We start from the raw sequence: 27,681 nt of genomic DNA on the forward strand, positions 1-27,681 counted from the left end.
TCGGGAGGTGGAGAGAAGGGAAACCATCTCCCGGGACTCTCCTCAGAGGATGTTAGGTTTACACCATCAAGGATGGTTACCACGAACTTCTGGGAAGACACTTCACAAGAACCGGTCCCCTGAGTCATGACTCTGGAGAGATGGGGCCACACAGCGAATTCTTTTAACAGTCTCCCTTAGGAGTCAGCAGCGCGTTTTTCCAAGTGGGATCTGTGGGTCCCCTCTTTCAGAATTAGGAGTGTAGGGCTATATCTACTCATATGTTCCTTCCAAAACTGTAAACCACAGGGAACTAAAGAACTGTTGACAGGGACCCCACCAGAGTGGTCCCTCTTGGGGACCAATAAACCACCCCCAGTGCACCACACTATACACCTCATTCACAGGCTTAACCTGATTTCAGACTTTAGTTTTAATGGTTAAAGCTGCCCGCAGAAGCCAGGCCCGAGCATGCGGACTGTTTGCCCTGATTCGCCCCACCCCTCCCTCTGTTCGGCTTGAGCCCAGCCCCCAACCCACTTTCCTCCAGGTACAGAAGTGGGTCAGGCCAGAGTCAACGAATGTCTTTGCACCCAGCCTACTGCAGTTCACGTCACTCAGGAGGGGGTGGAGGAGGTCATTAAGTTGTCAGAGGGGCCTTCCTCAGGACTGGCGGGTGTGGCCTTCTGGGTCTGGCCCAGGGTGCCCCCGCGGCGGGAGCTGTACCCTTCGGAGCCAGTGGCCTCCAGCAGCTTGACTACGAAGCCCGCGCCGGCCGAGCGCAGCAAGCCGCCGCCCGCGCACGCGTACAGCACCGGGTTCACACTGCTGCTCAGGAAGGCCAGCGCGATGAGCACGTTGCGGGCCTTCTGCAGATGCTGCCCCACGGAGTCGTCCTTGTCCCAGCCCGCCAGCGAGCGGCCGGCTTCCACCAGGTTCACCAAGTGGTAAGGCAGCCAGAAGGCCGCGAAGGCCAGGATGATGAGCACCACCAGGCGGCCGGTGCGGCGACTGCGGCGGAAGCGCCGAGCCTGCAGCCGGCGTCCGATGTCAGAGTAGCTGGCCACCACCGCCAGGAAGGGCAGCAGGAAGCCCGTGGTGGTTTCGAAGAGCAGATGGAAGGCACTATGCCCGTCGCTAGGGTAATCCGAACGGCAGAGCAGAGTCCTGTTGTACTGTTTTACTGTACGGTACGCAAGGACCGGTGTGGCCAGCAGAAAAGACACCACCCAGATGCTTACCAACACCCATCGGGCAATCGTCTTAGTGCGCATCTTCTGGGACACAAAGGGGCGAGCCACTGCCAGTGAGCGATCCAGACTCATAACGGTGATAAGCAGGACGCTGGCATACATGCTTACTCCACAAATATAGTGGCATAGGCGGCAACCGGTCACTCTAAAACTCCAGGTGCGTTGAGACAGGGCGTGTAGGAAAAAGGGAGCAGTGAGCAGCACAGCCAAGTCGGCCAGAGCCAAGTTCAGCACCAGCAAGGCCGTGACAGAGCGCTTCTGCATCCTTTTCAAGATGCTCCACACCACAAAGCTGTTGCCAGGAAGCCCCACAGCCAGGGCCACAGACAGTAGGACAATAGGCAGAGACAGAGACATGCCCCCGGGAGAGGAAGATGCTGCAGGAGATGTAGTATTGGGAGCCATCAAAAGGACCTGGAGAGTAGAGAGTGGGCACGCCCATGAGGAGAAAGCCAAGGGATTGATTCTTGGCACCTCATCACATTAGCATGAGTACTCTGATCTCCAAAATCAGAAGTTTCCGAGGTACCTCCAAATATATACAGGGCCATCACTGTCAACCTCGTTGTCTTAAAGGGACCTGGTTGAAGAGAAAGACTAATTTCCTAACTGGGTGGTGGGGCCCCTTCTTTGCCACAGACCCAGTTGCAAAAGACACAGCAACAACTGCCTTTCCAGAGCCTGTCACCCCCTCTTTCCCTTAAGAGACCCCGGAACCCAGCACCAGACTGGGAGACTTTTCTCTCCACTGCTGCATCCCGTGAAAGGCTAGCTCTTCTGCCTCCTGAGAGGTCTCTATCCACTTAGCCCTGCGACTTTCTCCAGTCACCTACCCACTCTCTCTAGAGCGGACCAGCATGTACCAGGAAGAACTTGGACAGAGAGGGGTTAATGGACAGGCCCTGAGGGCAAGTCCTTTTACAGTGGTCAGGCTGTCTTTGGAGATTCTTTCTCAGCACCTCTCCAAGCTACACCCGAGACACACACACACACACACACACACACACTCACACACACACACCACTCACATACACACATTCTCACACAACACACTGACACACTCATGCACACACTCTCGCACACAATCTCTCACACAACACACTGACACTCAAACACACACACACATACAACACACTGACACACACACACACACACACACACACAAGACACATACACCATCCAATTCCTAGGATACTTACAAGGTTTCCCAAATGCTGCTCAGAAGCCAACGCCACGTCCAGGGTCAGGGCAAAGTCATCGGACAGACAATTCCTGAATCGGTCCTAGTGCTAGGGTCTTGGTCCCACTTCTAAGTCTGTCAGCTAAATCAGCCAGAGAGGAAGTACCACAGAGCAGAGGAGGGAAGATGCATCTTCCTGAGGGTGAGGCTGAAGAAAACCCACACCCTCCTTTACTGTTCGAGAGGGACAATCTTTGTGTTCCAGAGCGGCCCGGAAAGGAGGAAGGCTCCCTGGGTGGGGCTAAATGAGAAGTACCCAGGAAAGGGCAGTGAGCTAGGAAAGAGGGGTGCCAGGAGTGAGTCGGCTGGGGTGTGGTCTGAAAATGCAGGTCTAGACTGGAGAGGTGAACAGAGTGATGGATTATATCATAGGGGGAGGAAGCAAGGCTCAGAATGAGACTGCTAACTTAATAAAAAAAATATTATCTTTGTACTTCACATGGTCAAGGCCACCCTAGGCTGCATGAGATCGAGAGAGACCGATCGACACAAAAGGGGCGGGGGGATATCAAGGAAAATGTGCAAAAAGTGAATGAAGGGGGAAGCAACCTATTCTTGACTTCAGGTCAGACCATGATCTTGGTGTGGATACAGGCAAAAACCCTTCTCCAGCACCTCCCATTACAGGTTAACCAACTCTCCATTCCTTTGGAGAGAAGCCAAAGTCTAAGTGATCTCCTTCATAGCACAAAATGTGGATTTCTTCTCCTTCCCCTACCCACTTGACCACGTAGTCCAACCCTGTTGGACTCTCTCAGTGGGTCCTAGGCAAGGACTGGTACCACTCCTTTCCTACAGCCTTAGAGCCTTGCACCGTCAGTTTCAACGTGGACGGAGAGAGTGGAGGCAGAGCTAGGCTGGGGCTGAGAAGGAAGAACAGACGCGGTGGCCTGGGAGCCGAGATGCCTCCTCACTCCAGCCCTGCCGCAAGAGCATCTAAGAATTCAGAAAGAGCCGGGCGCTGGTGGCGCACGCCTTTAATCCTAGCACTCAGGAGGCAGAGGCAGGAGGATCTCTGTGAGTTCGAGGCCAGCCTGGTCTACAGAGTGAGTTCCAGGACAGCCAGGGCGATTACACAGAGAAACCCTGTCTCAGAAAAAAAAAAAAAATTTAAATTAAATAAATAAAAAAGAATGTGAACAGATAAACAGCCTCCAAAACCTCATCCTTTGACTTCCCTCGGTGAAAGGAAGGACGCCATCTCTCTTTGAAGTCTCCACCAAGAACGCATTCCTTCAGACCGCCATGAGTCTTACCATTTGACTTTCCACCTGTCGCTTGTCAGGAAAGCGTGCGGTGGCCGTCGAGGCCCCTTATGTTTCCCAGTGCCCTTGCTTTTCTCACGTTGAGGAAAGCCAGATCAGCGTTGACCCAGTAACTGTCAAGCAGAGGATATGATGAAAAGGAGGCTAAAACCACAGCACGAACTGAAGGCAGAGTTGAGGAAGAACTCTCTGACCACACCGGCTGTGTAAGGTGGAGAATTTACAACAGAGGAAGTTCAGAAACCTCTGCTCCAGAACACCAGGACAGGAAGAATTCTGTGTTTATGGATAGAAGCTTCTGGATCAGAGCTCCAGGGCCACCCAGAGCCCTTTCCAGCAGAAAGGGTTGTCTTTACACTTTTCTTCAGGCTGCTCTATCTTCCTTGGGGAGTAGTCTTCCTCCTCCAGAGACTAGATACTCTAAGCATACTTCCTCTCTAGTTCAGAGGTCACCTCTACCCCGGTTACGGTGTTCCTAGAGTGACCCTGGAGACTGGCTTTTCTTTTTTTCTGTTGGCCTCTGCCTGAAGAGTGAGAAAAGACACTGAAGTAGAGCCCAGAGTAACCATTTGGGAGGTCAACTACCTCAGTTTGCTGGGGACCGATGGGTCTAGGAACAAGAAATTTTGAGGGCTAGTAAGAATGTTCTGAGCCAACTAGGATGGACTGGTCCTGTGTGTGTCCATGATGTCCCCTAAAGAAAAACAAAAACAAAAAAACACTTGCTCAAAAAAAAAATTGACTCAAAAGAGTCATTCAGGTTTTGGATCTAATAATAGGGAGATCCCAAAAGATGGAGGCTGGAAAGCAGTGGAGAAGGGTTAGGAACGCCTAACATCTTGCAAAGAGGGAAGGCAGCAGAGAGAAAAGACAGAAAGGAAAGGCACCACCTTCCGGAACGGTTCTTTCAGTTTTCCAGATACTCGGCCATTCGCCATACCTCCTCCTTCCTCATCAATCCTCAAACTTCCTCTCGTGAAGAAAGTACTGGCTCCTGGACTTCCTCACAGGCCTGGTGACTTTGGGGGGCGGGGGGTAAGCAGAGGGTCAGAGGGAGAGGTGGAGTCTTGTCACCCCAGGCTCCTACATCACGGTCCAGTCATGTGCCTCCCTCTCACTGTGCTGACCCTAAGACAAGCGCAACACTTTCCTTTCACACCGCACAGATTTACTTCCCCTTGGAGGCCAGTTTCTTCCTCCGAAACACTTCTAAGAATGAATTTTATCCGCCCTCAGCCAAACTCCACGGTGGTTCCAGAGACAGGCCTGGGAAAACAGATAGCCTGGCTGGGGAGGCAGGGCAGAAAGCCACTGAAGGCTGGCACTGTCGGGTTCTGGCCCATCCCAGTCAAGAATGAGGTGACTTCAGTACAACACAGGCATGATGGACCACTAACAGGAGCACATTTAAGCCACACGTTAATGGCTTCCCAGTGTATTTCACACAAGCAGCTACTGGCAGCATATAAGCAATTCTGATAAATGGATCCAGGCCATATTGCAAGCACCAAATATGGACATAGGCCACAGTCACCTTCACAATCCCATGTCTTGGAGTAATCTGGGCCTATAGAGTAATCCTGTCCAGTCAAACCAAAACTGCAATCAGAGAAGCGTCCCCAAGTACCCTTGAGTTCCAGGAACCATGGAAAGTGGTAGGGGAGCCCCGAGGTTTGAGGTTCTGGCTACCATTCCTGACTGTCCTTCTCCATCCTACCCCCGCCTCCAGGATCTCCATTGCCCCTGCCCTGCCCCACTACTTTCAGCCTAGGTGTAGTTCGGAGCTCCATGGTACCCTCCCTAGAGCGGCTGCCCCCTCTGGCCTCCCAAGAGCCCTCAAAGAGCCGAGTAAGGAACCGGGGCCCCGCCCGGGGCAGCAGATCCCCCGCAGTGAAGACGTAGAGCACCGGGTTGACGCTGGAACTGAAGAAAGCCAAGGCTGTTGTTCCAGCGCGCGCCGCCTGGCCCGCCCCGCCAAGCCTGGCCAGGGGCCCTTCGGGCGGAGCGAGCGCGGCCACCGCCTGCAAAAGATTGACCGCGTGGTAGGGGGCCCAGAGCAAGCCGAAGGCCAGCACGATGGCGCTCACCAGACGACCCACCCGCGCGCCGTGTCGCCCCGAGCCCCAGCGCGCGCCCCGCAACCGCGCCAGCGTCACGCCGTAGCAGCCGAGGACTGTCCCAAAAGGCAGGACGAAGGCAGTCAGGGTCTCCAGGCTCAGATGAGCAGCGGCGTGCACCGCCGATGGGTGGCACAGTTGACACACGCCATCGCCCCAGAGGTGACGGTAGACAGCGGCCGGGACGGCGAGCACCAGGGCGGCCAGCCAGACCCCCAGCAGCAAGCGACGGGCCAGGGCCGGGCTGCGCAGTCGGGGAGCCAGGAAGGGCCGAGTGACAGCTAGGCAGCGCTGCAGGCTGAGCAGTCCGGTGAGCAGCACGCTGGCGTACATGCTGAGCGCGCACACGTAGTACACCGCCTTGCAGCCCACCTGGCCCAGGGGCCAGGCCCGCCCGCTCAGAAAAGCCACAAAGAACGGGGTGAGCAGAAGCACCGCGCCGTCGGCCAGAGCCAAGTGCAGCACAAGTGTGGCCGCCAGCGGCCGCCCCGCGGTGGGCCGCCAGCCCGCCAAGCTCCACACTACGAAGCCGTTGCCCGGCAGTCCCAGCAACGCCGCCAGCAGTAGGAAGGCGGTGCCGGTGGCCCGCGAGGCCTTCCAACTCAGCAGCGTCTCATTCCCAGGCGGACGATAGCAGACCGACATCCTCCGAGAAGGGGGCTGCAAGAATCCACCGGGTGGAGCATTCAAGATTGGGCCAAAGACCCACGTTACCGCTGGTGCTAGATGAGAAGGGACTGTGCCCACCCCACCACCACCCCCAGCTTCTCAGCAGCTTGCCTGTGTCTTCTCTCCAGGAAACCAATTGAAACAACTCCTTAGAACCCGTGGCCCCTGTTCCCAGCCAGCTGTCCTTCCCTGCTCTTGGCATGTTCCCAGAGGCCCTGGGGTTCCCCAGTCCTCACGGCAGACGGTCTCCGCCTCCACATCTGACCTTCCGGCGTAGCCCCCTCTTTATCCAATCCCATTCTTTATATCTCAGGGGAAAAGGTGGCTGGTGGGGAGTAAAGAGCAGATCTACTTACCTAGCTGGGAGAGAACAGCGTTGGGGGTCGAGGGCGGTTTAGGGAGGCTGACAGGTGAAGCGGCGGTGGATGAGGTATCTAATCCTGCCCCAAGCCTGTCACATTTGCAGAGGATGAGGCGAGAATGAAGAGGGACAAGATGGTGCTCATCCCCGGCCTTTCCTGGGCCCTCCTTCAGCCTACTCCTTCCCATCACTGACAGGCCCAGGCACGTGGAGGCCAGCCTCCCTAGGAAACAGGATAAGGCTGAGGAGGTGCAGGAAGGCACTCGGGCCATGAGGAGAGAAGAGTTCTCTGCTAAAGGCTGCTCGCACTCTCCCCCACCTCCGGCCCCAGCCCTTCCAGCCCACCTTCTGTGATGTTTATGTTCTCTAGCCTCCTTGGCTCGCCCAGCCTGCCCTCAACGGAGAAGGCAACCCAAGCAACCTACTTTCCTAGCTGCTCTCTCTTGGCTCTTTTCAGCCTCCTGTCCCTTTTCTTCGGCTTCAGTCTCGTTTTGAGTCTGTCCGGGTCCCTCCACCCTTCAGCTATGACTGAGTTGTCTGTGACAACTTTTCAGTGTAAGACATGACACCCCAGTCCTGGGGGGCTAGGCTATACATGTAGGTATAAGGAGCTTACAATCTGTTTGGGGGTAATCATAGCACACGGGAGGGAGGGAGTATGTTGAGAGCAGGAAGAGGAGAGCCATTCAGTACATTTCATTTGTACTCCATCAGTAGCTGTCAGAACCCCGAGGCAGAAGACTAGGGAATGCTTCATTGCTGGAGCCTTGTCCTTAGGCACTAATGCTCCTCTATCTGACCTTCATTAGTGCCTGAAAAGGCCCTGGCTGGAGCTCCAGCCTGCATGGGAAATGAAGCCGGATAGGTCACAAAGCTGTCCAGGCACTTTGTGTTTCTCAGAACACGGGAAGCTGGGGAACCAGGAGAGTCTAGAAGACTCCCAGGCAGGAAAACAGGGACTGTGCCCACTTAAGGGCTTACTAACAGTGAGCCTCAGTTTCTGTGCAACTGCCCATCATGGCTACAATGAAAATCAGAGACGAAGCCTGGGACATCAAAACTAAAGCCCCTGGGCTGAGTAGAGCCTCAGCCGGCAAAGTCCTTGCCATACAAGCATGAGGACCTGAATTCAGTACCCAGAAACCATGTTAAAGGGTTGCATGGTTCGGGGCTGGAGAGATGACTCAGAGGTTAAGAGCAGTGGCTGTTCCTCAGAGGTCCTGAGTTCAATTCCCAGAAACCACATGGTGGCTCACAACCATCTGTAATGAGATCTGGTGCCCTCTTCTGGCCTGCAGGCAGAACACTGTATGCATAATAAATAAGTCTAAAAAAAAAGGGGGGGTGCATGGTTTGTAATCCTAGTGCTGGCAGATGGAAACAGGTGGATCTCTAGAGCTCACTGACCAGCTATCCTAACCAACTTGTTGACCTTCAGGCCTGTGAGAGACCCTGTCTCAAAGAAAAAACCTCCAGCACCTATATGCATTCTCGCTCTCTGAGAGAGAGAGAGAGAGAGAGAGAGAGAGAGAGAGAGAGAGAGAGAGAGGGAGAAAGCTAAAGTTCTGATACTCTGATCACTGTAGCAGGGATCATAGGTAGGGATCATAGGTAGTAGGGATCATTAGTGGGGGATCATAGGTGGGGGACCATAGGTGGAGGTACATAATTAGCAAAACCAAAAAGATTAGAGCAGTGTCTGCTCATGGCCACTGAAGCAGGCATTTCTGGAGAATGAAGCCAGAAAAAAAAAAGTTTAGCTAATCCTTCTCCAACCGAGGAGGTAAGCAGGAAAGCCAGAGTACTAGAGAGAATCCTGACCATGCTGGTTCTGTAGATCAGAATCCAGCCTCTCCTCACACCATTCCCAGACACACTGCCCCGCCTTTCATTTTCTCTGGGTCCCTTGGAATGGTCCCTGCTTCTCCCCCTGCTAAGCTTTCAAGCTTCCCCAGTTAGCCCAGCCTTTTCCAAAAGGTGCAGTTTATAACTTTCCAGTAGGGGGCAGCACAGTCAGCAGGGCTCACGTGGCATGCCCATCTCTGAGACTGGGCCAGAAACTGTTCTAGCATTCAGGAGCTGAGATATGCAGATCGGGAGTTCAAATGGCCAATCTAGACTACAAAGTAAAACTGTATTTGGATAAGGGGGAGGGGAGAATCAAATATCAAATTCTATCCTTCACAACACATCTCTAAAGAGAGACGCAAACAAGGTACTTCCACCACCCCACACAGGCTCCTCCTCCTAGACTTTGTTCCTATTACTTATCAGGCAAGGGGGGCAGAGTCCAGGCTTGACTCACCTCTCACTTCATCAGGGCTGAGACCTCAGCTTTATACAGAAACAAGATTTCAGCCTCAGAACAACAGAGACACACACAGCCCCAAAGCCACAGGGAGGCAGCTCACTTACTCCATCCCTCTACCATGGAGTACCTTTCAGCCTTGAACCCCAATGGACTGCTGAGGTGATTTCTAACCCTTCTCTTTATACTTCAGTGCTGGGGATATGGGCGGACGAGGCAAACCTCAGCCTCTAGAAGGCTCACTTCCTGCCTCGACAGATTTCTCCAACTCTTAACTACTCTTTTGTTCTCATAGTCTCTCCTTCGGATCTGTAAACCTGGAACCTCTTAGCCACCCCGCCCCATCATTATCACCAATTTTACCAACCCCCTCCTTGCCCCTTCTGTGTTTTCTTCCTAACTACCAGGTCAGTATCCACTGTGGGCTCTGAACTTGGCCGTAGGGTCTGGCACTCAGCTCCACCACCTCAGCGACCCTTCCGTGTCTGTGATCACAAGCGGACAGTCCGGAAAGGACTGACAGCTGCCACCCGCCAGGAGCTACTAGAAAAGGTAAGTGGTCAGGTTCCTGCAGTAGGGAAGCCAAGGGACTCAAGTCAAGGACGGTGGGATGGCGGAGCAGAAAGTGTGCATATTACACGGTTGCCATCCCTCGGGAAACAGTAGGTAAGAAGGGGTGGAGAACCGGATTCAGAAGTAATCATGGCATTTGTGTTTTCTTGCGCTAGGAATCAGAACTCTAGACAAGGGCTCTGCCACTGGTCTGAGTTCCCAGCCCTTCACTTCTATGAAAAGCCAGTTTCAAATTCTGATTTTGCTACTTCCTAGCTGTCAAGCCTTAGGAAGTCATTCAACCTGTCAAAACCAGTTTTTTGTTTGTCTTTCTATTGAAACAGGCTCTCACTTTTTAGCCCAGGCTGATCTTGAACTCAGAATCCTCCTGCTTCAGCCTTCTAAGTACTAAGACTACAGACACATGCCACAAAACCTAACTTGAAAAAATGCTTTCAATGTTGTGCATCAAACCCAGGTCGTTGCACATACTAGGCAAACAATTTACTTCTAAAGCACACCCCAGCCTTAAGTTTCTTCATCTACACAAGAGAAAAATAAGCTATCTTTTATGGTTTCTGAAAGGAATAAATGAAAAGTCCTTATAGATATTTTGACAGATATCAGAGAGGGATGCCTCTTGGCTCTGGTCTTCTTGAAGGAATTAATTCAGTCAAGAGACAATTTGAAGCCGGGTGGTGGTAGTGCATGCCTTTAATCCCAGCACTCAGGAGGCAGAAGCAGGTGGATCTCTGTGAGTTCGAGGCCAGCCTGGGCTACAAAATGAGATCTAGGACAGGCTCCAAAGCTACACAGAGAAACCCTGTCTTGAAAAACCAAAAAAAGGCCGGGCAGTGGTGGTGCACGCCTTTAATCCCAGTACTCGGGAGGCAGAGCCAGGCGGATCTCTGTAAGTTCGAGGCCAGCCTGGTCTACAGAGCAAGATCCAGGACAGGCACCAAAACTACACGGAGAAACCCTGTCTCAAAAAACAAAACAAAAGAATGTTATCCCAGTTTTCTCTTGACCCTATGATCTTTAAAAGTTGTGTTTATATAGTTTGCTTTTATATATAAGAACTGTTCCTCTCCCACCTCATCCCAATCTAGCAAAACTCCAATCTAGCTAGTAAAGCTAGGCAGAATACCCCCAGAGACTGGTGTGGGCTGCCCATGGTGGGTGGAGAGATGGCTCAGCAGTTAAAAGCATGTAGTCCTTTTGCAGAGGACCAGAGTTGAGCTTCTAGCACCCACCTGGTGGCTCACAAGCAATGTAACTCCAGCTCCAGAGGATCCAATGCCCCCTTCTGATGTCTATGCACTCACATGCACATATCCACCCACCACACACACAATTATATAAAAATAATTTGTTAAAGGAAGGTGTGTCAACCCACACAGTAAGTGATATGAGGTTGTCTTTAGAAGATTCAGACCCTTTGTTAGTGTGCACATGCTGGTGGAAACCCTGGTGCTCTAGTTCCTGGTGTGGGGGAAACTACCTAAGTATGTCTTCAAAGATGTTTAACCACCATCACCAGAAGGCACCACTAAGATGTGGCTGTAGCTTTTTGGTTTGGGTTTTTTTTTCGAGACAGGGTTTCTCCGTGTAGTTTTGGAGCCTGTCCTGGATCTCGCTCTGTAGACCAGGCTGGCCTCGAACTTACAGAGACCTGCCTGCCTCTGCTTCCCGAGTGCTGGGATTAAAGGCGTGCGCCACCCCAGCCCGGCGGCTGTAGCTTTCTTTGGTTCCCTCCTGCCAGCTCCTTCTCTACAGGGTGATCTAGAGTAACCTGATTCCTAGGACAGGTAGAGGCTTTCTCAGAAGCTATCCTTAAAACAGAGTCGGTTGCAGTCAGCATTAGAATGAGTCAAAGGGAACAGCACCTGTGTGTGCCCCTCAAGAGGGCCTCACAGGAGCCACTCAGAGCCCTACCCTTCCTGGTCACCTTGACTGTCTTATGCCAGCTGGAGCCCTTTTATTTCTTATCACTATTACTCCTAACCTAGTTCAACCCTAACATTTCTTTTAACACAAGTTTTCACTTGGCCTTAGCATGGTTAAACAGTGCTAACATTGAAAACAGTTGTAGAGCAGGGTGGTGGTGGTGCACGCCTTTGATCCCAGCACTCGGGAGGCAGAGGCAGACGGACCTTTGTGAGTTCAAGGCCAGCCGGGTCTACAGAGTGAGTTCCAGGACAGCAATAGCTACACAGAGAGACTCTGTCCCAGAAAACTGAAAAACAAAAACACAAAACAAAAACAAACAAACCAAAAAAAAAAAAAAAAACCATGTAGAGAACAGGAAGGACGACACGGGAAGACACTGTAGATACGAGAACACAGATAAGCTAGATTTCATCTGTTTAGATTTTGTTTTCTTTTCCCTTTTTTTAAAATTTTTTAAAAATTTTTTTGGTTTTTCGAGACAGGGTTTCTCTGTGTAGCTTTGCGCCTTTCCTGGAACTCGCTTTGTAGACCAGGCTGACCTCGAACTCACAGAGATCCGCCTGGCTCTGCCTCCCAAGTGCTGGGATTAAAGGCATGCGCCACCACCACCCAGCAAATTTAAGGCCTAGAGGTATATATTTTATCACCACAAAAGGTTTTATTCAGTTTTGGAGGGTTAAAGTCTGGGTAACATGATGTGGGTCTCCTTGGTGAGTCACCACCACCTGGATGGGTGAAACCATGGAAGAAGCATGCACCCAAGAGCAGCCACAGGTCGATGAGGAATTCAGAGACCAGGCTCACTCGTTTCTTTCTTTTTCTTTTTTTGGTTTTTCAAGACAGGGTTTCTCTGTGTAGTTTTAGTGCCTGTCCTGGATCTTGCTCTGTAGACCATGCTGGCTCTGCCTCCCGAATGCTGGGATTAAATGTGTGTGCCACCACCGCTCGGCTTATAACACATTTCTTTTTTTTCTTTTTTTATTTGTATTTATTTATTTATTCTATTATCAGCCTGATACAGTACAAATTCTTATCCTAATAGTGAAATGCTTCATTGAGGCTTACCCAGTGATTGAGTCAAACCAAAACTTATTATAAGCCACAGTCATCCGAGGGTCCCCCCTGCTATATAGCCTCCCTGGTTCTGTGGGTTGCAGTCTGATTGTTCTTTGCTTTATATCTAGAATCCACATGTGAGTGAGTACATACCATATTTGTCCTTCTGGGTTTGGGTTACCTCACTCAGGATATTTTCTAGTTCCATCCATTTGCCTGCAAATTTCATACTGTCATTGTTTTTTTCTGCTGAGTAGTACTCCATTGTGTATATGTACCACATTTTCTCAATCCATTCTTCAGTTGAAGGGCATCCAGGTTGTTTCCAGGTTCTGGCTATTACGAATAGTGCTGCTATGAACATAGTTGAGCATGTATCTTTGTGGTATGATTGAGCTTTCCTTGGGTATATGCCCAAGAGTGGTATGGCTGGGTCTTGAGGAAGATTGATTCCCAATTTTCTTTTTTTTTATTTTTTATTTTTTTTAAGATTTATTTATTTATTATGTATACAGTGTTCTGTCTGCACATATCCCTGCAGGCCAGAAGAGGGCACCAGATCTTATTACAGATGGTTGTGAGCCACCATGTGGTTGCTGGGAATTGAACTGAAGACCTTTGGAAGAGCAGCCAGTGCTCTTAACCTCTGAGCCATCTCTCCAGCCGATTCCCAATTTTCTGAGAAACCGCCATACTGATTTCCACAGTGGCTGTACAAGTTTGCACTCCCACCAACAGTGGAGGAGTGTTCCCTTTGCTCCACATCCTCTCCAACATAGACTGTCATTAGTGTTTTTGATCATAGCCATTCTGACAGGTATAAGGTGGTATCTCAGTCGTTTTGATTTGCATTTATCTGATGACTAAGGATGTTGAACATTTCTTTAAATGTCTTTCAGCCATTTGAGATTCTTCTTTTGAGAATTCTCTGGTTAGCTCTTTAGCCCATTTTTTAATTGGATTGTTCAGTATTTTGATGTCTAGTTTCTAGAGTTCTTTATATACTTTGGAGATCAGTCCTCTGTCAGATGTGGGGTTGGTGAAGGTCTTTTCCCATTCTGTAGGCTGTCTTTTTGTCTTATTGACCGTGTCTTTTGTCTTACAGAAGCTTTTTTTATGTGAAGGTGTCAGATCCCTTGGAACTAGAGGTGTGACAGTTGTGAGCTGCCATGTGGGTGCTGGGAATTGAACCCAGGTCCTCTGGAAGAGCAGCCTGTGCTCTTAACCACTGAGCTATCTCTCCAGCCCTTTGTTTTATTTTATCCATATTTGTAGTCAGGGTCCAAAACTGTTGAAGTCTGGTATTAAACTTCTTGGCTCCAGTAGTCCTCCTGCCTCTGCCTCCTGAGCAGCTAGGACCGTGGGTATAACCACACCTGGCTATGACTGATTTGTCATTCAGTACCACTGGAAGTGGCTTAGAGGGGAGCAAGGGTAGGTGAACAGAAGCAAAATGAAAAAAAGGTCTGCCTCTGGTAAAGGTCTGTTAACAACTCAAAAAACCCAAACAAGAACTGCCATGTTTACGAAGGATGAGATGAACATCTACAATCCCAGGACCCAGGAGGCTAACACAGAATTGCTGAGTTTGGGAACATGCTGAACTCCACAAATACCCTGTCTCAAAATAGTATACAGGGAAGCAGAGCTGAGACACCAACCAGTGTCTAGGGCCGGTGGGCCAACTAAAGAGATGAGGGGCATAAGCTAACACCCGCCCTCCCCTCCTGCCACTGGTCACTAACAGGTACTGGAGACCCTGCTGTTAAGTGGAGTGCTAACGCTGGTACTGGAGGAGGATGGGACCGCCGTGGAGAGTGAGGACTTCTTCCAGATGCTCGAGGATGACACATGTCTGATGGTGCTAGAGCGAGGACAGAGCTGGAGTCCCAGGGTGAGGCCCACAGTGGACTGTTGAGGTCACCAATCCTTTCTAGTTCTCCCAATCCTCTTCCCTAGCCTATCACTGATCTTGGGGGCTGAGGTACCTGGGAGGCAAAAGGGGCCTGATCCAGCACCAACAGGATTAGCAGATGTCAAGGTATGAAGGTTCACTTCAGTAATGGGGTGTCCCACAGAGTGGGATGTTGTCATACGGCCTAGGACGGGAGAAGCCAAAACATAGCAAGGACATCGCCCGAATCACCTTTGATGTGTACAAGCAAAATCCTCGAGACCTCTTCGGCAGCCTCAACGTCAAAGCTACATTCTACGGGCTCTATTCCATGAGCTGTGACTTTCAAGGAATTGGACCCAAAAAAGTGCTCAGGTCAGAAATCAACATGTCATACATCCCTATAGTTGGAGCGTCCCTCAAGTTCAATCAAGTCCCACCTCTTGTACCCCAGTATCCCATAAGTTCTCCTTTGTGAACCCCACCCCCACCCCAAGCTTTCAAACTCAAGGCCTCCCCTCAGCGTCCCTTAACCATTTGGTTTCCTCTCACTCCTGCCCTTCAGGGAGCTCCTTCGTTGGACTTCCTCACTGCTGCAAGGCCTGGGTCATATGCTGCTGGGAATTTCGTCTACCCTTCGCCACGTGGTGGAGGGTGCTGAGCGGTGGCAGTGGCACAAGCAGAGTCACCTCCACTCATAATGAAAAAGTGACTGGAGCCGGTGTCCCGAGACCGGTCCCATGAGACACATGAGAGCTATATGGCATCATCAGATTTGGGGTCTGCAGTGTACCCTAGGTAACTCACCTGACTCCATCATGATGGAACCTCTCAGCACACTGCCTTGGTCCTGTAGCCTGCACATTCCTGAAGAATGCTGCCTATCTTACCTCCATCTCCTGCCTTCTACTTATCCTGCAGAACCACAACCTTGTCCCCTGGTATGCCGATCCCACCATAAGTGCTGCTACATCTAGGTTCTTACTGATCCCTATCCCTAAGACCCTGCACACCAATGACACAGTCCCTAGGTTCTTACTGATCCCTATCCCTAAGACCCTGCACACCAATGACACAGTCCCTAGGTTCTTACTGATCCCTGTCCCTAAGACCCTGCACACCAATGACACTGTCCCTAAGTTCTTACTGATTCCTATCTCTAAGACCCTGCACACCAATGACACAAGCCCTAGCTTTACCTTGAGCTACCTTTCCCCGGAAAATAAAATTACAAAGAAAAATACAAAAATGTTTACCAGTATGCCTGGGGAAAGAGGGGGTGTTGGTACAGACAGATGGACATGGGGATAAACAGGCTCTGGCTGCCATAGCCCAGGCTAGCCTTGAATTCTTGGTTGTTTTTTGTTTGTTTGTTGTTGTTTTTTGCCTTGTTGGCACACCTTTAATCCCAGTGAATTCTTGATATTCTTGTTTCAATTTTCTGAGTGCCAGCTTACAGTTTTGTTTATGTTACTACAGTTTTTTGTGTTGCTACATCTGCTCCAATAAGACTGGTGACTCCGATTCAAAGTAGGAAGGACAAGCATGTCCTGTCACCCCCCAATGACACTATTCCCAAGCCGTGAGGTCTCAGTCTTCAAGTATAGAGTTCAATACCCGTCTCCGCTTGGCCACAGCACTCTGCTGCTCTTCCCAAGTCTCTCGCCGCTTCAAGAAGGTAGTCAGGGCCACATTTCGGGCCACATGGTGGCCAAAAGCATCCTGAATCAACGCCTGGTTCTGCTCTCCTGCAAAGAGAACTACTTGTGTTTATCATCAGCCATGCTCAAAAACAAATTCTACTTGAAGTGAAGGCCCCCCCCCATTTCCCTCCAACCCTGGACTTGAAATGTACGCTCTTGTGGGATATTTGTACACTGTGTGAAGATATATTGCTGACTGGTTTAATAAAGAGCTGAACAGCCAATAACTAGACAGGAGGTATAGGTGGGACTTCTGGGCAGAGAGAGAAGTAGGAGATGAATCTAGGTTCGAGAGAGATGTGAGGAGACATGGAGGAAGCCGGATGGGCAGTATGTGACAGAACATAGATTAGTAAAAATGGGTTAATTTAAGTTATGACAGAACATAGATTAGTAAAAATGGGTTAATTTAAGTCATAAGAGCTAGTTAAAAACAAGCCTAAGCTAAGGTCAAGCTTTCATAATTAGTAAGTCTCAGGTGTCACTATTTGTAAACTGGTGGCCCCTCCAAAAAATCCAACTACAAAACACCTCACCCATTAAAAGCCAGATAAAGGGATAATAGTAGATAAAGAACTACACAAGTCTGCAGAGAGGAGGCAAAAACAGACCCCTGAGACCTCAGAACCAGACCATCCTTCTGATATCTGCTGAACCAATCCGCTACTGGGTGCAGGAAAAGGCAGAGTTTGGAAACATCACCCAGGGGGCAGTGGTACTCACCCAACTCAGCAGCAATTTCCTTCCGAGCCCCCAAAGCTGCTCCACTCCAGATGGCATCTAATACACGGCTGCCGTGACGGCTACAGGCAAGAGCCACATACTGCCCCTGCATTGAGACAGCAAGTCAAGTCCCTCGGAGAGGAACGCTACTGGGTTTCGGGAGTGGAGGAATGATTTCAGAAGACTGGAGAGGCACAGTTCAACCAGCACAGGAACTACGCATGTGCCCTGCCTCCAGCTCCCGGGTCCAGCCCTGAACGAAGCCCATTTTCTCTAAAGCAGTGACGGAGGGACCAGGGCACAAGTCTAACCTTTAGGGTCTTCAGCACACGACGACGCTGCTTGTGTGTCACAGAGGGGCTAGTCAGGACGGCATCAAATACGTGAGAGCCAGCAGGGCTTTGGGCCAGAGCCAGGAGCTGAGGTCCTGTCAAGGCGCTCAGACTCCGGAGTACAAGTCCAGGGTTGGAGAAATACAGCAAGTGCTGGAGCAGTAGAGACCCAAGCACTGTCACTTCCCTCAGAGCTCTGGCTGTGGCCATCTCTACCTGGGAGAGAGTAATAAGAAATTAGGAGGCAGTGACCAGGCCAGATGGATGCGCTCGTCCCTAGGGTACTGCCACCTTCTCTTCAAAAAGCTTAGAAATCTCATCAACTTAACCCAAGGGGCTAGTCAAGCACTGAGAAGCCTGGCCCCTCCCACCTTACCTGATGCTCTGCAGGCACCGCCCCCTCTTCCTCCTCCTCCGTCAGTTCATAGTATACCTCATAAGCCAACAAAGAGGCAAAGAGAGGCACACAGGCTACTTGCCGGGATGAGGGCTCTGCACAGTGGAACGCCTACACAGCAAGACAAAACATAAAGACTCTCGAGAACTATCCCATCCCCAACACAAGGGTTTTCTAGACAGAATGTTCAAGAAAAAAGAGGTCTAACTCAACATCAAAGGACACTGAGGGAGAGCAGAATCTCATCGGCCTTGTTCTGTCTCCAACCTCTACACTTGTAGGGACTGAATCCACATTTACCTCTCCAAGTTCTCTAAGTTCTGGAGAATCAATTGCACTTCAGGGCTGTTCTTTGACTCATCTGTCTCTATATCTATAACTCCCTTAACATTAAACCTCTCACATCCACAGTAGACAAATTCTAACTAGCAGAATTAGATCAAGGAAGGGCATGGATAGGTTGCAAGTAACACCCCCTCACCTCCATTAACAGCTGCAAGACCTGGGCTTGGTGAGTCCCAACCCTGCGGCAGGCTTCCACCAGAGCGACAACTACCCCTGGGTGGCCCTGGGCCAGCACAGCTTCCAAGGCAGGGCTCAGCTCCTCAAACACAAGGGACAGCTGAGAGGAAACATGGATTGAAGAATCGTTGACATTCAATTCATGGTTACTGACTAAGTTAATCAGAACATTTTTCCTACTAAAAAAAAAGCTAGGTAAGACATAAAGACCATTGCCAACATCAGAACTTTCACTGTGCTGTGTAAAACCCAGAAGAGAAGTCATAGATGTGTTACCCTATGGGGGAAGATTTTAAATGTCCCTTCTGCAGAAGTCAAGGAGAACCAAGGGCAAAGCAAGTCTAGAATTAAACCTGCCGTTCTACTCCATGTGTCAATCCAGGGGACCACAGGATACGCTCCATCCCCCACCCCCATCGTAGACAACAAGGGAAAGGAGAAGCTAAGCAATGGCTTCGGGCCCCTGTGGATTAATAGACAAGAAGCCACAGAACTTCTAGCTGTAAAACTGAACTAAGAGGACAGGCAATCAGACCTGAGAAGCTAAAACAAATCTCTAGGAGAAGGGCACCTCCACCCTAATTTCTGGAAAAGTCCTGAGAATAACTTCACATGGGCAATGGGCAGTAAACTGTCAGAGAAGCACAGAGACAAGCACTCATTAAAATAAGGCCCAGGCCGGGCGGTGGTGGCGCACGCCTTTAGTCCCAGCACTTGGGAGGCAGAGCCAGGCGGATCTCTGTGAGTTCAAGGCCAGCCTGGTCTCCAAAGCGAGTTTCAGGAAAGGCGCAAAACTACACAGAGAAACTCTGTCTCGAAAAACCAAAAATATATATATATATAAATAAATAAATAAAAATAAAAAATAAAATAAGGCCCAAAAGCTGGGTAGTGGTGATGCACGCCTTTAATCTCAGCACTCAGGAAGACAGGCAGGCAGATCTCTGTGAATTTTAAGGCCAGCCTGGTTTACAGAGCAAGTTCTAGGATAGCCAGGGCTACATACAGAGAAACCCTAACCCGAAAAACCAAATAAATATGTAAATAAGTAAATCAATCAATCAATAAGGCCCAATGGTTAAGGATAGCAGAAAGAGACCAGGCCACATTTCCAACTCACCAGCTCAGGGGAAGTGACGGCATCCAGTAAGCGCTGCAAAGGGAAGTTAGCAATGGGGTGCGCAGCCAAGGAGAGTAGCTGGCCCTGGAAGTGGTCCTCAAAGAGGCGCTGGAGCCTCACGGGCTCTAACACCAGCAGCACCTGCTCCAGGAGCCTGGAGCTCGTCTGATCCCGAAGAAACAGGAGTAGAGGGCTGGAGGTGAGAAGAGCGAGACTGGGCTGGAGAGATGGCTCACTGCTTAAGAGTATCACTGTCCCTGCAGAGGGCCTGGATCAAGAGGCCCTCTCTGCCCGCCACTGGCTCCTGCACAAATGTGGTACATGTACATACACACAGGCAAAACGCTCATAGAAATAAAGTATTGTTGTAAAAGCTGGCCTTGGTGGTGCGCATCTTTAATCTTAGCATTCAAGAGGCAGAAGCAGGTGAGTTCAAGGCCAGCCTGGCCTAGATTGTGAGTTCCCAGCCAGCTGGGGCTACATAGTGACACTGTGTCACACACATAGATGAAGGAGACTGGGGCCTGAGAGTTGGCTCAGCGGTTAAGAGCACATACTGCTCTTGCAGAGGACCCAAGAAGTTCAGTTTCCAGCACCCACAAGGCAGCTTACAACTATCTCCAACTCCAGTTCCAGAGGTTCTGACACCCTCTTCCAGCCTCCGAGGGCCCTGCACGCAGGTTGTGTACATATATACATGTAGGCACAACTTCATAAATATAAAATAAAAATAAATCTTAAAATAAAACTAAATCAGGTATAGGTAATACAGACCTTTAATCCCAATACCTGGGATACAGAGGCAGGAGGATCTCTGTGAGTTTGAGGCCAGCAGGAGTGAGACTGTGCCTCTCAGGTACTTGAGATTAAAGTCATGCATCACTGTCCAGCAATAAATATTAATAAGATCAAAGAGTCTAAACTTCATCCAGAAATACAGCTACACTAACTACATCATCTCATTCATCACACATGACATTCCCAGCTTTAGTTACTCCTGAAGACTTGATCATACCTGCCACCTGCTGAAGAATTCCGAGAACTCAGGTAATCAATTACAGCATCACAGAGATGGGCACAATGCTGAGGTAATCTGTGGTGTAAGATCTGTAAGGCCACTTGAAGACAAAAGCTGGAGATCTTGTCAGTGATAAATACTGTAGGAAAAGGCAGAGATAATTTAATAGCTTATTCCAATCCCAGATTACCTGTACAATCCCCAAAACGCAAGTAACAAAGGGTCTATACACATGACAATGTCTATACAGAATGCCTTGTAGCATTAAAGCAGAAGGTGTTACAGAGGAATGACCTGATACAAGGGTCCTGCTTGGGGAACCCCCAGAGAAGATCCTAGTCCCTCTCCTCCTTCCCTGCTGTGATGTTAACCTTGACTGTCCACTTGATGGGATATAAAATCACTAAGAAAACCAACCTCTGGGCATGTCTGTGAGTTTCTAGAGTAGGTTAACACAGGTGGGAAGAACGCCCCTAAATGTGGGTGGCACTAGCCCAGGGACTGGGGTCCTAGACCGAATAAAAAGGGAAAAACAAGCTGAGCCCAGCATTTATCTACCTCTGCTCCCTGACTGGACAGTCTAGCTACGGCCATGATAATCCCAACACAACACACTGCCCCCTCCAGCTGTGAGTCAAACTTTTCTTCCTCCAGTCCCTCGGCCAGGGATCTGTCTCAGCAACATGGAAAGTAACTAATACGTCTTTTTACCTGCAATGTCCTTCAGAAAGCAGGCGCTCAGGTCCTGAAGACGATTCAGGAAAGTTTTAGGAACCTCAAAATCAGTGTGCTTACATTCCCGAGCTGAGGTCCTTTGTGTTTCTAAAGAGAGATCAAGAACATAAACAATGAAATGCCGGGCGGTGGTGGTGCACGCCTTTAATCCCAGCACTCGGAAGGCAGAGCCAGGTGGATCTCTGTGAGTTCGAGGCCAGCCTGGTCTACAAAGTGAGTTCCAGGAAAGGCGCAAAGCTACATGGATAAACCCTGTCGCGAAAAACAAAAAACAAACAAACAAACAAAAAAAGAGCATGAACAATAGTGAAATGCAAGTAGCCAAATAGGAAGAACTCCATAGAAAGGTAGGTAAAGGCTCAGCGTGAGATGCAGGACAGATGTAATACAATTCAATGCTGCTTGTGGATCTTCAGCTCCCTTCCCTAAGGTCCAGGGTTCATATTTCTCAGTCAGGTATTTAAAGTATTCCAAAGTCAGACCTCATTTATACATCTCTAACCATATTTTCCAGCATTTTTAAATGTAGAACACATCCTGTATCATGAGACAAAGTTAGTGGTCTTAATTAGCATTTTTTTAAATAGAGAATAAAATTTAAAAGGAAAGAAAACATCAGAAAGGGGACTAGCAAGTGGAAAGGGCATTCCTGAACCTTTGCTTGAATCCAACACACACACACACACACAAACAGGTTAAAAACACATCAGGGAGCTGGGCCGTGGTGGCACATGCCTTTAATCCCAGCATTTGGGAGGCAGAGTCAAGTGGATCTTTGTGAGTTCGAGGTCAGCCTCAAACAAAGTGAGTTCCAGGACAGCCAGGGCTACAGAGGGAAACCCTGTCTCAATAAATAAATAAATAGATAAATAAAAATAAAAATCGGGCTTAAAAGCAAATCTCCTGGCCAGGTGTAAAGGCATACATCCCAAAATCCAGTATCTGAGAGGCTGAGGCAGGATGACAGTGAATCTGAGGCCAGCCTGGGCTTACACAGTGTGTTCCAGACCAACACGTGCTACACAGTAAGACCCTGTCCAGAAAAACAAAAACAAAAACCTAATAACAGTCAGGCATGGACACACAGCCTGTAATCCCAGCACCTGAAAGGCAGAAGCAAGCAAGAGGAACAGGAGTTGAAGGCCAGCCTCCGCTACATCACAAGTCAAAAGCCAGCCTAGGTTATATGGGAGACTGTCTCAGAATAAACTACCAGGACCAACAAGGCTGTGGTAAGGGGGACAAGCTGAGTTCAATATACAGAACCCGAACCGTGGAAGGAGAGCTGACTCCCACAAGCTGTCTTCTCTCCTCCACACAAACACAGCAGAAGGCACGGACATTTGAGTGTGTGCACATGCACATACATGAACATATATATATATATATATATATATATATATATATACATGTTTTTAAAATTAAAAAAATTAATTTCTTACTGTGAGTTGTGGAAATAAAAATGTGAAATCCATTGCTTTAATGAATCGTCTCCTCTCCCTGTCCCTATGCGAGTAGCCGTTCCCTAAATACATGTACACCCTTTCCTCTAGATGTCTAGACACACTATTCTTTGGTCAAGCTCCATCATGAAGATTAACTCTTCTGATTACTGGCTTCTGAACTCCCGAAACTCTCCTGCTCACCAGGCCCACTTCCCTTTTTTATAATACTTACCAGACGACTGGGAACCCCGGGACCTGGCTCTCTCAGACTCCAGAAGAGTACCTCCTAGCACCTGCAGCAGAGTTCTGACCACGAAGCTGCCATGCGTGTCTCCACAGAAGAAAAGAAAATCATCACACACCTCAGCGGCTAGTCCCAGGACTAGCTCCTCCAGAGTCTGCAAGGGACCATGCTTCCCATCCTCCTCCTCATCCTCGTCATCCTCCTCCTCCTCCTCCTCCGCTTCTGCAGGACTCCTCAGCAACCGAGGCAGCTGCAGCAAAGCACTTTGCAAAACGTGGACCCCACATCGATGACAAGCCACGAAGCGCAAGTTGGGGCGCAGAGCAGCCCACACTCGACACAGAGGTTTCAAAGGACTGAACCCCAAAAGTTCCTGCAGCATTTCACTACCAGTCCTGTTCGTGGCCAAGGCTAGGGCCTGAGCCTCCACTTCCTTCAAAATATTGCGCACCATCAACTCTGAAAAACACGAGGAAACAGACCGTTAGAGAGAGAGAGAGGATAAGACTCACTTAGCCAAGAACTTCCCGGGAATCCCTCTGGAAGTTCCCCGCGTGGATTTTACTGTTCATCCACGGCGTAGCTGCTCCTACCTCGCTCTTCCGCGGCTTCGGGAGCCACTTTCAACGCCGACAGCGCCCGTCGGAAATACCCGAGCGCCTCCGGGCTCAGGTGCGGGAGGGCCTCCGGGGCCTGCTCCGCACGCGAGGCCGCCGCCGCCGCCGGCAGCCGGGGACGCTCATCGCGGCCCGGAGGGGGACGCCCAGAACCCCGGGCCGCGCGTCCTCGTCGGCCGGCGCCCACGAACGGGCGCCGCCCCTTGTGAGCCGAACGCGGACCCAGCCCCATGCGTACGTCGGGACCGACCCTCCACGCTTCCCGGTTTGCAACTCCCACGGCCGCCGGCGCACTCCTGACGCACGGAGACGTCATGATTCTGCGACGGCGCGGGAGCATGGTGGGCGTGTCTATACTTCCCCTTTCCCTATTAGCAGGTTCCACCGGTAGGTCCTGCCCAGGATCTCCCGGGCTAGCCTCGTCTCACCTCGCGCTAGCTCATCCCCACCCGCACTGGATTTCTACCCTGGGCACACACTCCGACGTGGCCAGTATCAAGGTTCTCGAACTATAGGTCCCGTTCCCGGGCAGGATAAAAGTTCTCGAACCTGTGGGTCTGGCGAGCTGGGCAGAAAGAACCCCAGAGGAGCGTCCGCCGCAGGTAAGGCTCATAGGCTCTGTCTGCTTACAGTTCAGGGCTTCGCGGTTCTCTGGGGGACTGGAGCGGTAGGCAGAACTCCAGAAGGCCCAAGACTCTTCGTGGACATACCTTGTTCGACTGCCTCGCCAAATGCCCCCACCAAGATAGCCCCCCTCGAGAGAGAATCGCAGTATGTGTGTAGCCCCGGAGAGTCTCCACCCAGCCCTGTGCCTCCGACAAGGACAGGCTGGCCTGAGACTTGCACTCAGTTATCCTCCTGTGAAATTTCTCTCCCCTCAAAATAGTCCAAGCTTATCTGCCCCTTCTAGCCCTCACAGAGACCTGCCTTCAAAGCGACTCTTTACTCCACAGATAACCCCCACCCGCCTTTGATGTGAGTCATGGTAGCATCTATGAAGGGCCAAGTGTGTGTGGTAACTGGTGCCTCCAGAGGCATTGGCCGCGGCATTGCCTTACAGCTCTGCAAAGCTGGTGCCACAGTTTACATCACTGGCCGCCATCTGGACACCCTTAGAGCTACTGCCCAGGAGGTGAGTGACCACCTGAATTAATCATTCTGATTACTACTAGTCACTTGCCTGACCATGATACTCCCCCTACCAAGTCATTAATATTTACAGAGTACAACAAACAAATAATACAGAGTTGAATTTTTCTACCAAGTGAGTTTAATGAGAAGAAAAATCTTTCTGTTTGAGAGTTTGAGATTATGCAAAGAAAAAACTGGGGGCCGGCCACTTCCTGTGATTTAGGCTAGACTTGCTGAACTGTACGTGTTTACTTTTTGTTTGTTTGTTTTTGAGACAGTCTCTTAACATCTCTACATAGCCCTGGCTGGCCTGGAACTCACCATGTAGACCCAGGCTGGCCTGGAACTCACAGAGATCCACTTGCCTCTGGCTCCTGAATTCTGGGATTAAAGGCCAGTGACACCACACCCTGATAAGAGTTTGTATCTTGACTGGATTCTAATAAAAGCAATACTCGAGGACCTATGATTTGCTAGGCATGGAGTTACCCAAGTGATAAGATGCAATTTCTGTTCTTACAAGATAAGAGTCTTAACAGGAAGTCAGATTTATTAACCAGTCGTTTTATGTGCACAGAATGCTTGCTCTGGGGCATTGGAGGGGCATCTAGATGATAAAGGTAGTTATGTCTTTAGACAGGCTTAGCTAGAACTCGCTATTTAGACCACAGTGCCCTCAGATACACAGAGATCTCTTGGGCGCTGGGATTAAAGGTGTGTACCACCGCATGTGACTTAAGAAAAAACATTCTTGAGGTGGTTTTTATTTTATGTGTATTGGTGTTTTCCCTGCACGTGTGTGTGTGTGTGTGTGTGTGTGTGTGTGTGTGTGTGTGTGTGTGTGTGATGGTGCCAGATCTCTCTAGAACTGGAATTACAGATGGTTGTGAGCTGCCATGTAGGGGCTGGGAATTGAACCTGGGTCCTCTAGAAGAGCAGCCAGTACTCTTTTAACTACTGAATCATCTCTCGAGATGATCTTTGAACAAGTCTTGAATAGGAATTAGGTGAAGGAAGTTATGAAAACCATTCCCTGCTACCTAAGCAAAGGGAGATGGTAAAGAGGCCAGAGAGGGAATAATGGTTGTTAGAAGGCCATCACGAGGGGCTGGGGTGCAGTTTAGTGGAAAAGTACTTACCCAGGAGGTGCAAGGCCCTGGGTTTGATCCTGGGCACTGAAAACAAACAAAAAACCACCCTGTCAAAAGGTTTGGGTTTTACATACCTTTAGTCCCAGCACTCAGGAACTAGAGGAGGGAGTCTCTCTGTGGGTTCCAAACTGGCCAGGGCTACACAATAAGACACACACACACACACACACACACACACACACACAGCCAGCATGGTATACCTGTCTGTATCACCCAGAACTGGAGAAGTTGTGTGAGGAGGATTGGGAGTTCAAGGCCAGCTTGAGCTGTATAGTGAGACCTTATCAAAAAAACTTCTAGGCTTTAGTTGCTTAGATTGGTGATCCAGTTAGAAGAGTTTTTAAAATTCCTGTGTTTTAGATAGTTCATACTGACTAGATTATGAGGAATTCACTTAAGAAAAAAAGCACCTGAGTTCCAATGAGCATTAGGAGGCGTCACTGCAGTTTGAGCAAAGAAGAAGTGATAGGACAGGACCCTGAGCTTGCCCCTGGAGAGTAGGTGCTCTTCTTCCTCGGAAGTTGGTGGGGACACACTTTCAGAAGGCAAGAAGAATAGGAAGTGGCAATAATTTATGCCTAATAGCTCTGGTTTTCGGCAACCTAGCCGGAGCATTGGTTGAGTGAAGGAAAGAACCAGGGCTGAGTAAGAATTCCAAGGTAAAGGGGAGGCGTGAGAGCTGGAAAGGAGAAAGAGGATAGGTGCTTGTTTCTAGGAGTGAGTGCCATGCCTTGGCCCTCGCCCTGGAGTTGCAGAGTGTTTCCTGAGGTCTGGCATGGGATGGGCCTCAGTGAATGCTGATTCTAAACCTGAGGTCCCGTCTACTGCTCTTCTGCCGGCAGTCCGACTGTGGTGAAATTCCTAAAACAGACACCAGAGGGAGCCATTGCCTGCCATGCTTTCCGAGATGTCGGCTGAGTCCTGTGATTCCCTTCTCAGTTAGGGAAGTGATACTCGTGTGAACTCATACTCCCTGTCCCTCCCCAGGCACAGTCCCTCGGGGGCCAGTGTGTGCCAGTGGTGTGTGATTCAAGCCAGGAGAGCGAAGTGAAAAGCCTGTTTGAGCAAGTCGATCGGGAACAGCACGGGCGGCTAGATGTGCTGGTCAATAATGCCTATGCTGGTGTCCAGGTAACCTTTGAACTTGATCCAATTTGACATTCCAGAAATGCCCCAGACCCACCCTTGAGTCTTCACCTCCGTTTGTTCTCCCATTATCCAGCCCTTCACACCTTCCTGCCTTCGGGTCACCCTGTCAGTCCCCTCTCTGTCTTCTAGGCAATCCTGAACGCCGGCAATAAGTCATTCTGGGAAGTGCCTGCCTCCATTTGGGATGATATAAACAACGTTGGACTCAGGTATGTGCTTCACTGCCGGGGCCTGGGTTCCTCTCTCTTAGGTCCCCCAGACCCAGCAACTTTTTAAAAGGACCTCTTTTCCCTCTGGCCTCCCCATCATCTCTTTCGTCTCCCTTCTATTCCATTTGTCCCGATTATTTCTGGAGAAGTGCCGTGCCTGTGGGCTTGCATCTGAGAATGTCAACTTCTTTTTTCTTTAGAAAGAGAAAAAGAGCGTGTGCGTGTGCGTGTGTGTGTGTGTGTGTGTGTGTGTGTGTGTGTGTGTGTGTAGAGATCAGAAACAACTTCAGGGAGTCAGTTCTCTCTGCATCTTTCTGTGGGTTCTGGGCATTGAACTCAGCCTGCCCGGCTTGCATAGGAAGCACGTTTTTACCTACTGAGCCATCTCAGCCAGCCTGGGAATGTCAACTTTTGCTTTGTTTCAATTTGCGTTTTTTTTTGTTTTTTTTTTGTTTTTTGTTTTGTTTTGTTTTTTTCCCCTTTCTCTGTGTATCCCTGGCTGTCCTAGAACTCACTCTGTAGACCAGGCTGGCCTCAGACT

General features: G+C 49.9%; 5 protein-coding genes across 6 annotated transcripts in view; 2 read left to right on the top strand and 3 right to left on the bottom strand.

The window, feature by feature from the left end:
• Positions 1-547: 547 nt before the first annotated feature.
• Ltb4r (leukotriene B4 receptor) lies at positions 548-2,100 on the bottom strand. The gene has a single exon (XM_059273593.1). It carries the CDS (start codon positions 1,635-1,637, stop codon positions 597-599), a length of 1,041 nt encoding a protein of 346 aa, XP_059129576.1. The 5' UTR covers positions 1,638-2,100; the 3' UTR covers positions 548-596.
• A 3,322-nt stretch (positions 2,101-5,422) lies between these two features.
• Ltb4r2 (leukotriene B4 receptor 2) lies at positions 5,423-6,499 on the bottom strand. Its single transcript, XM_059273592.1, has one exon. It carries the CDS (start codon positions 6,497-6,499, stop codon positions 5,423-5,425), a length of 1,077 nt encoding a protein of 358 aa, XP_059129575.1.
• Positions 6,500-9,313: 2,814 nt separating this feature from the next.
• Cideb (cell death inducing DFFA like effector b) lies at positions 9,314-15,345 on the top strand. The gene is made up of 5 exons (XM_059273596.1): positions 9,314-9,354; positions 9,600-9,744; positions 14,498-14,644; positions 14,829-15,019; positions 15,210-15,345. Exons 1-5 carry the CDS (start codon positions 9,314-9,316, stop codon positions 15,343-15,345), a joined length of 660 nt encoding a protein of 219 aa, XP_059129579.1.
• A 535-nt stretch (positions 15,346-15,880) lies between these two features.
• Positions 15,881-23,732, bottom strand: Nop9 (NOP9 nucleolar protein). The gene is made up of 10 exons (XM_059273595.1): positions 23,477-23,732; positions 22,872-23,342; positions 21,171-21,281; positions 20,457-20,598; positions 19,442-19,634; positions 18,281-18,421; positions 17,779-17,910; positions 17,382-17,618; positions 17,071-17,176; positions 15,881-16,392 (listed from the first exon to the last, which is right to left on the bottom strand). The coding sequence occupies exons 1-10, from the start codon at positions 23,730-23,732 to the stop codon at positions 16,235-16,237; spliced, it is 1,947 nt and encodes a 648-aa protein (XP_059129578.1). The 3' UTR covers positions 15,881-16,234.
• Positions 23,733-24,453: 721 nt separating this feature from the next.
• The window catches only part of Dhrs1 (dehydrogenase/reductase 1), a 10,086-nt gene continuing 6,858 nt past the window's right edge, over positions 24,454-27,681 (top strand). Inside the window, exons 1-3 of one of the 2 annotated variants that reach the window (XM_059274409.1) lie at positions 24,454-24,632; positions 26,770-26,913; positions 27,061-27,140. In XM_059274409.1, the coding sequence (XP_059130392.1) occupies positions 24,483-24,632; positions 26,770-26,913; positions 27,061-27,140 (374 nt within the window). In that variant the 5' untranslated portion in view covers positions 24,454-24,482. The remainder of the gene's footprint in view (positions 24,633-26,769; positions 26,914-27,060; positions 27,141-27,681) is intronic. The other variant, XM_059274408.1, reaches the window with a different exon arrangement.

Source organism: Peromyscus eremicus, chromosome 9 (genome assembly GCF_949786415.1).
Source record: "Peromyscus eremicus chromosome 9, PerEre_H2_v1, whole genome shotgun sequence".
NCBI lineage: Eukaryota > Metazoa > Chordata > Mammalia > Rodentia > Cricetidae > Peromyscus > Peromyscus eremicus.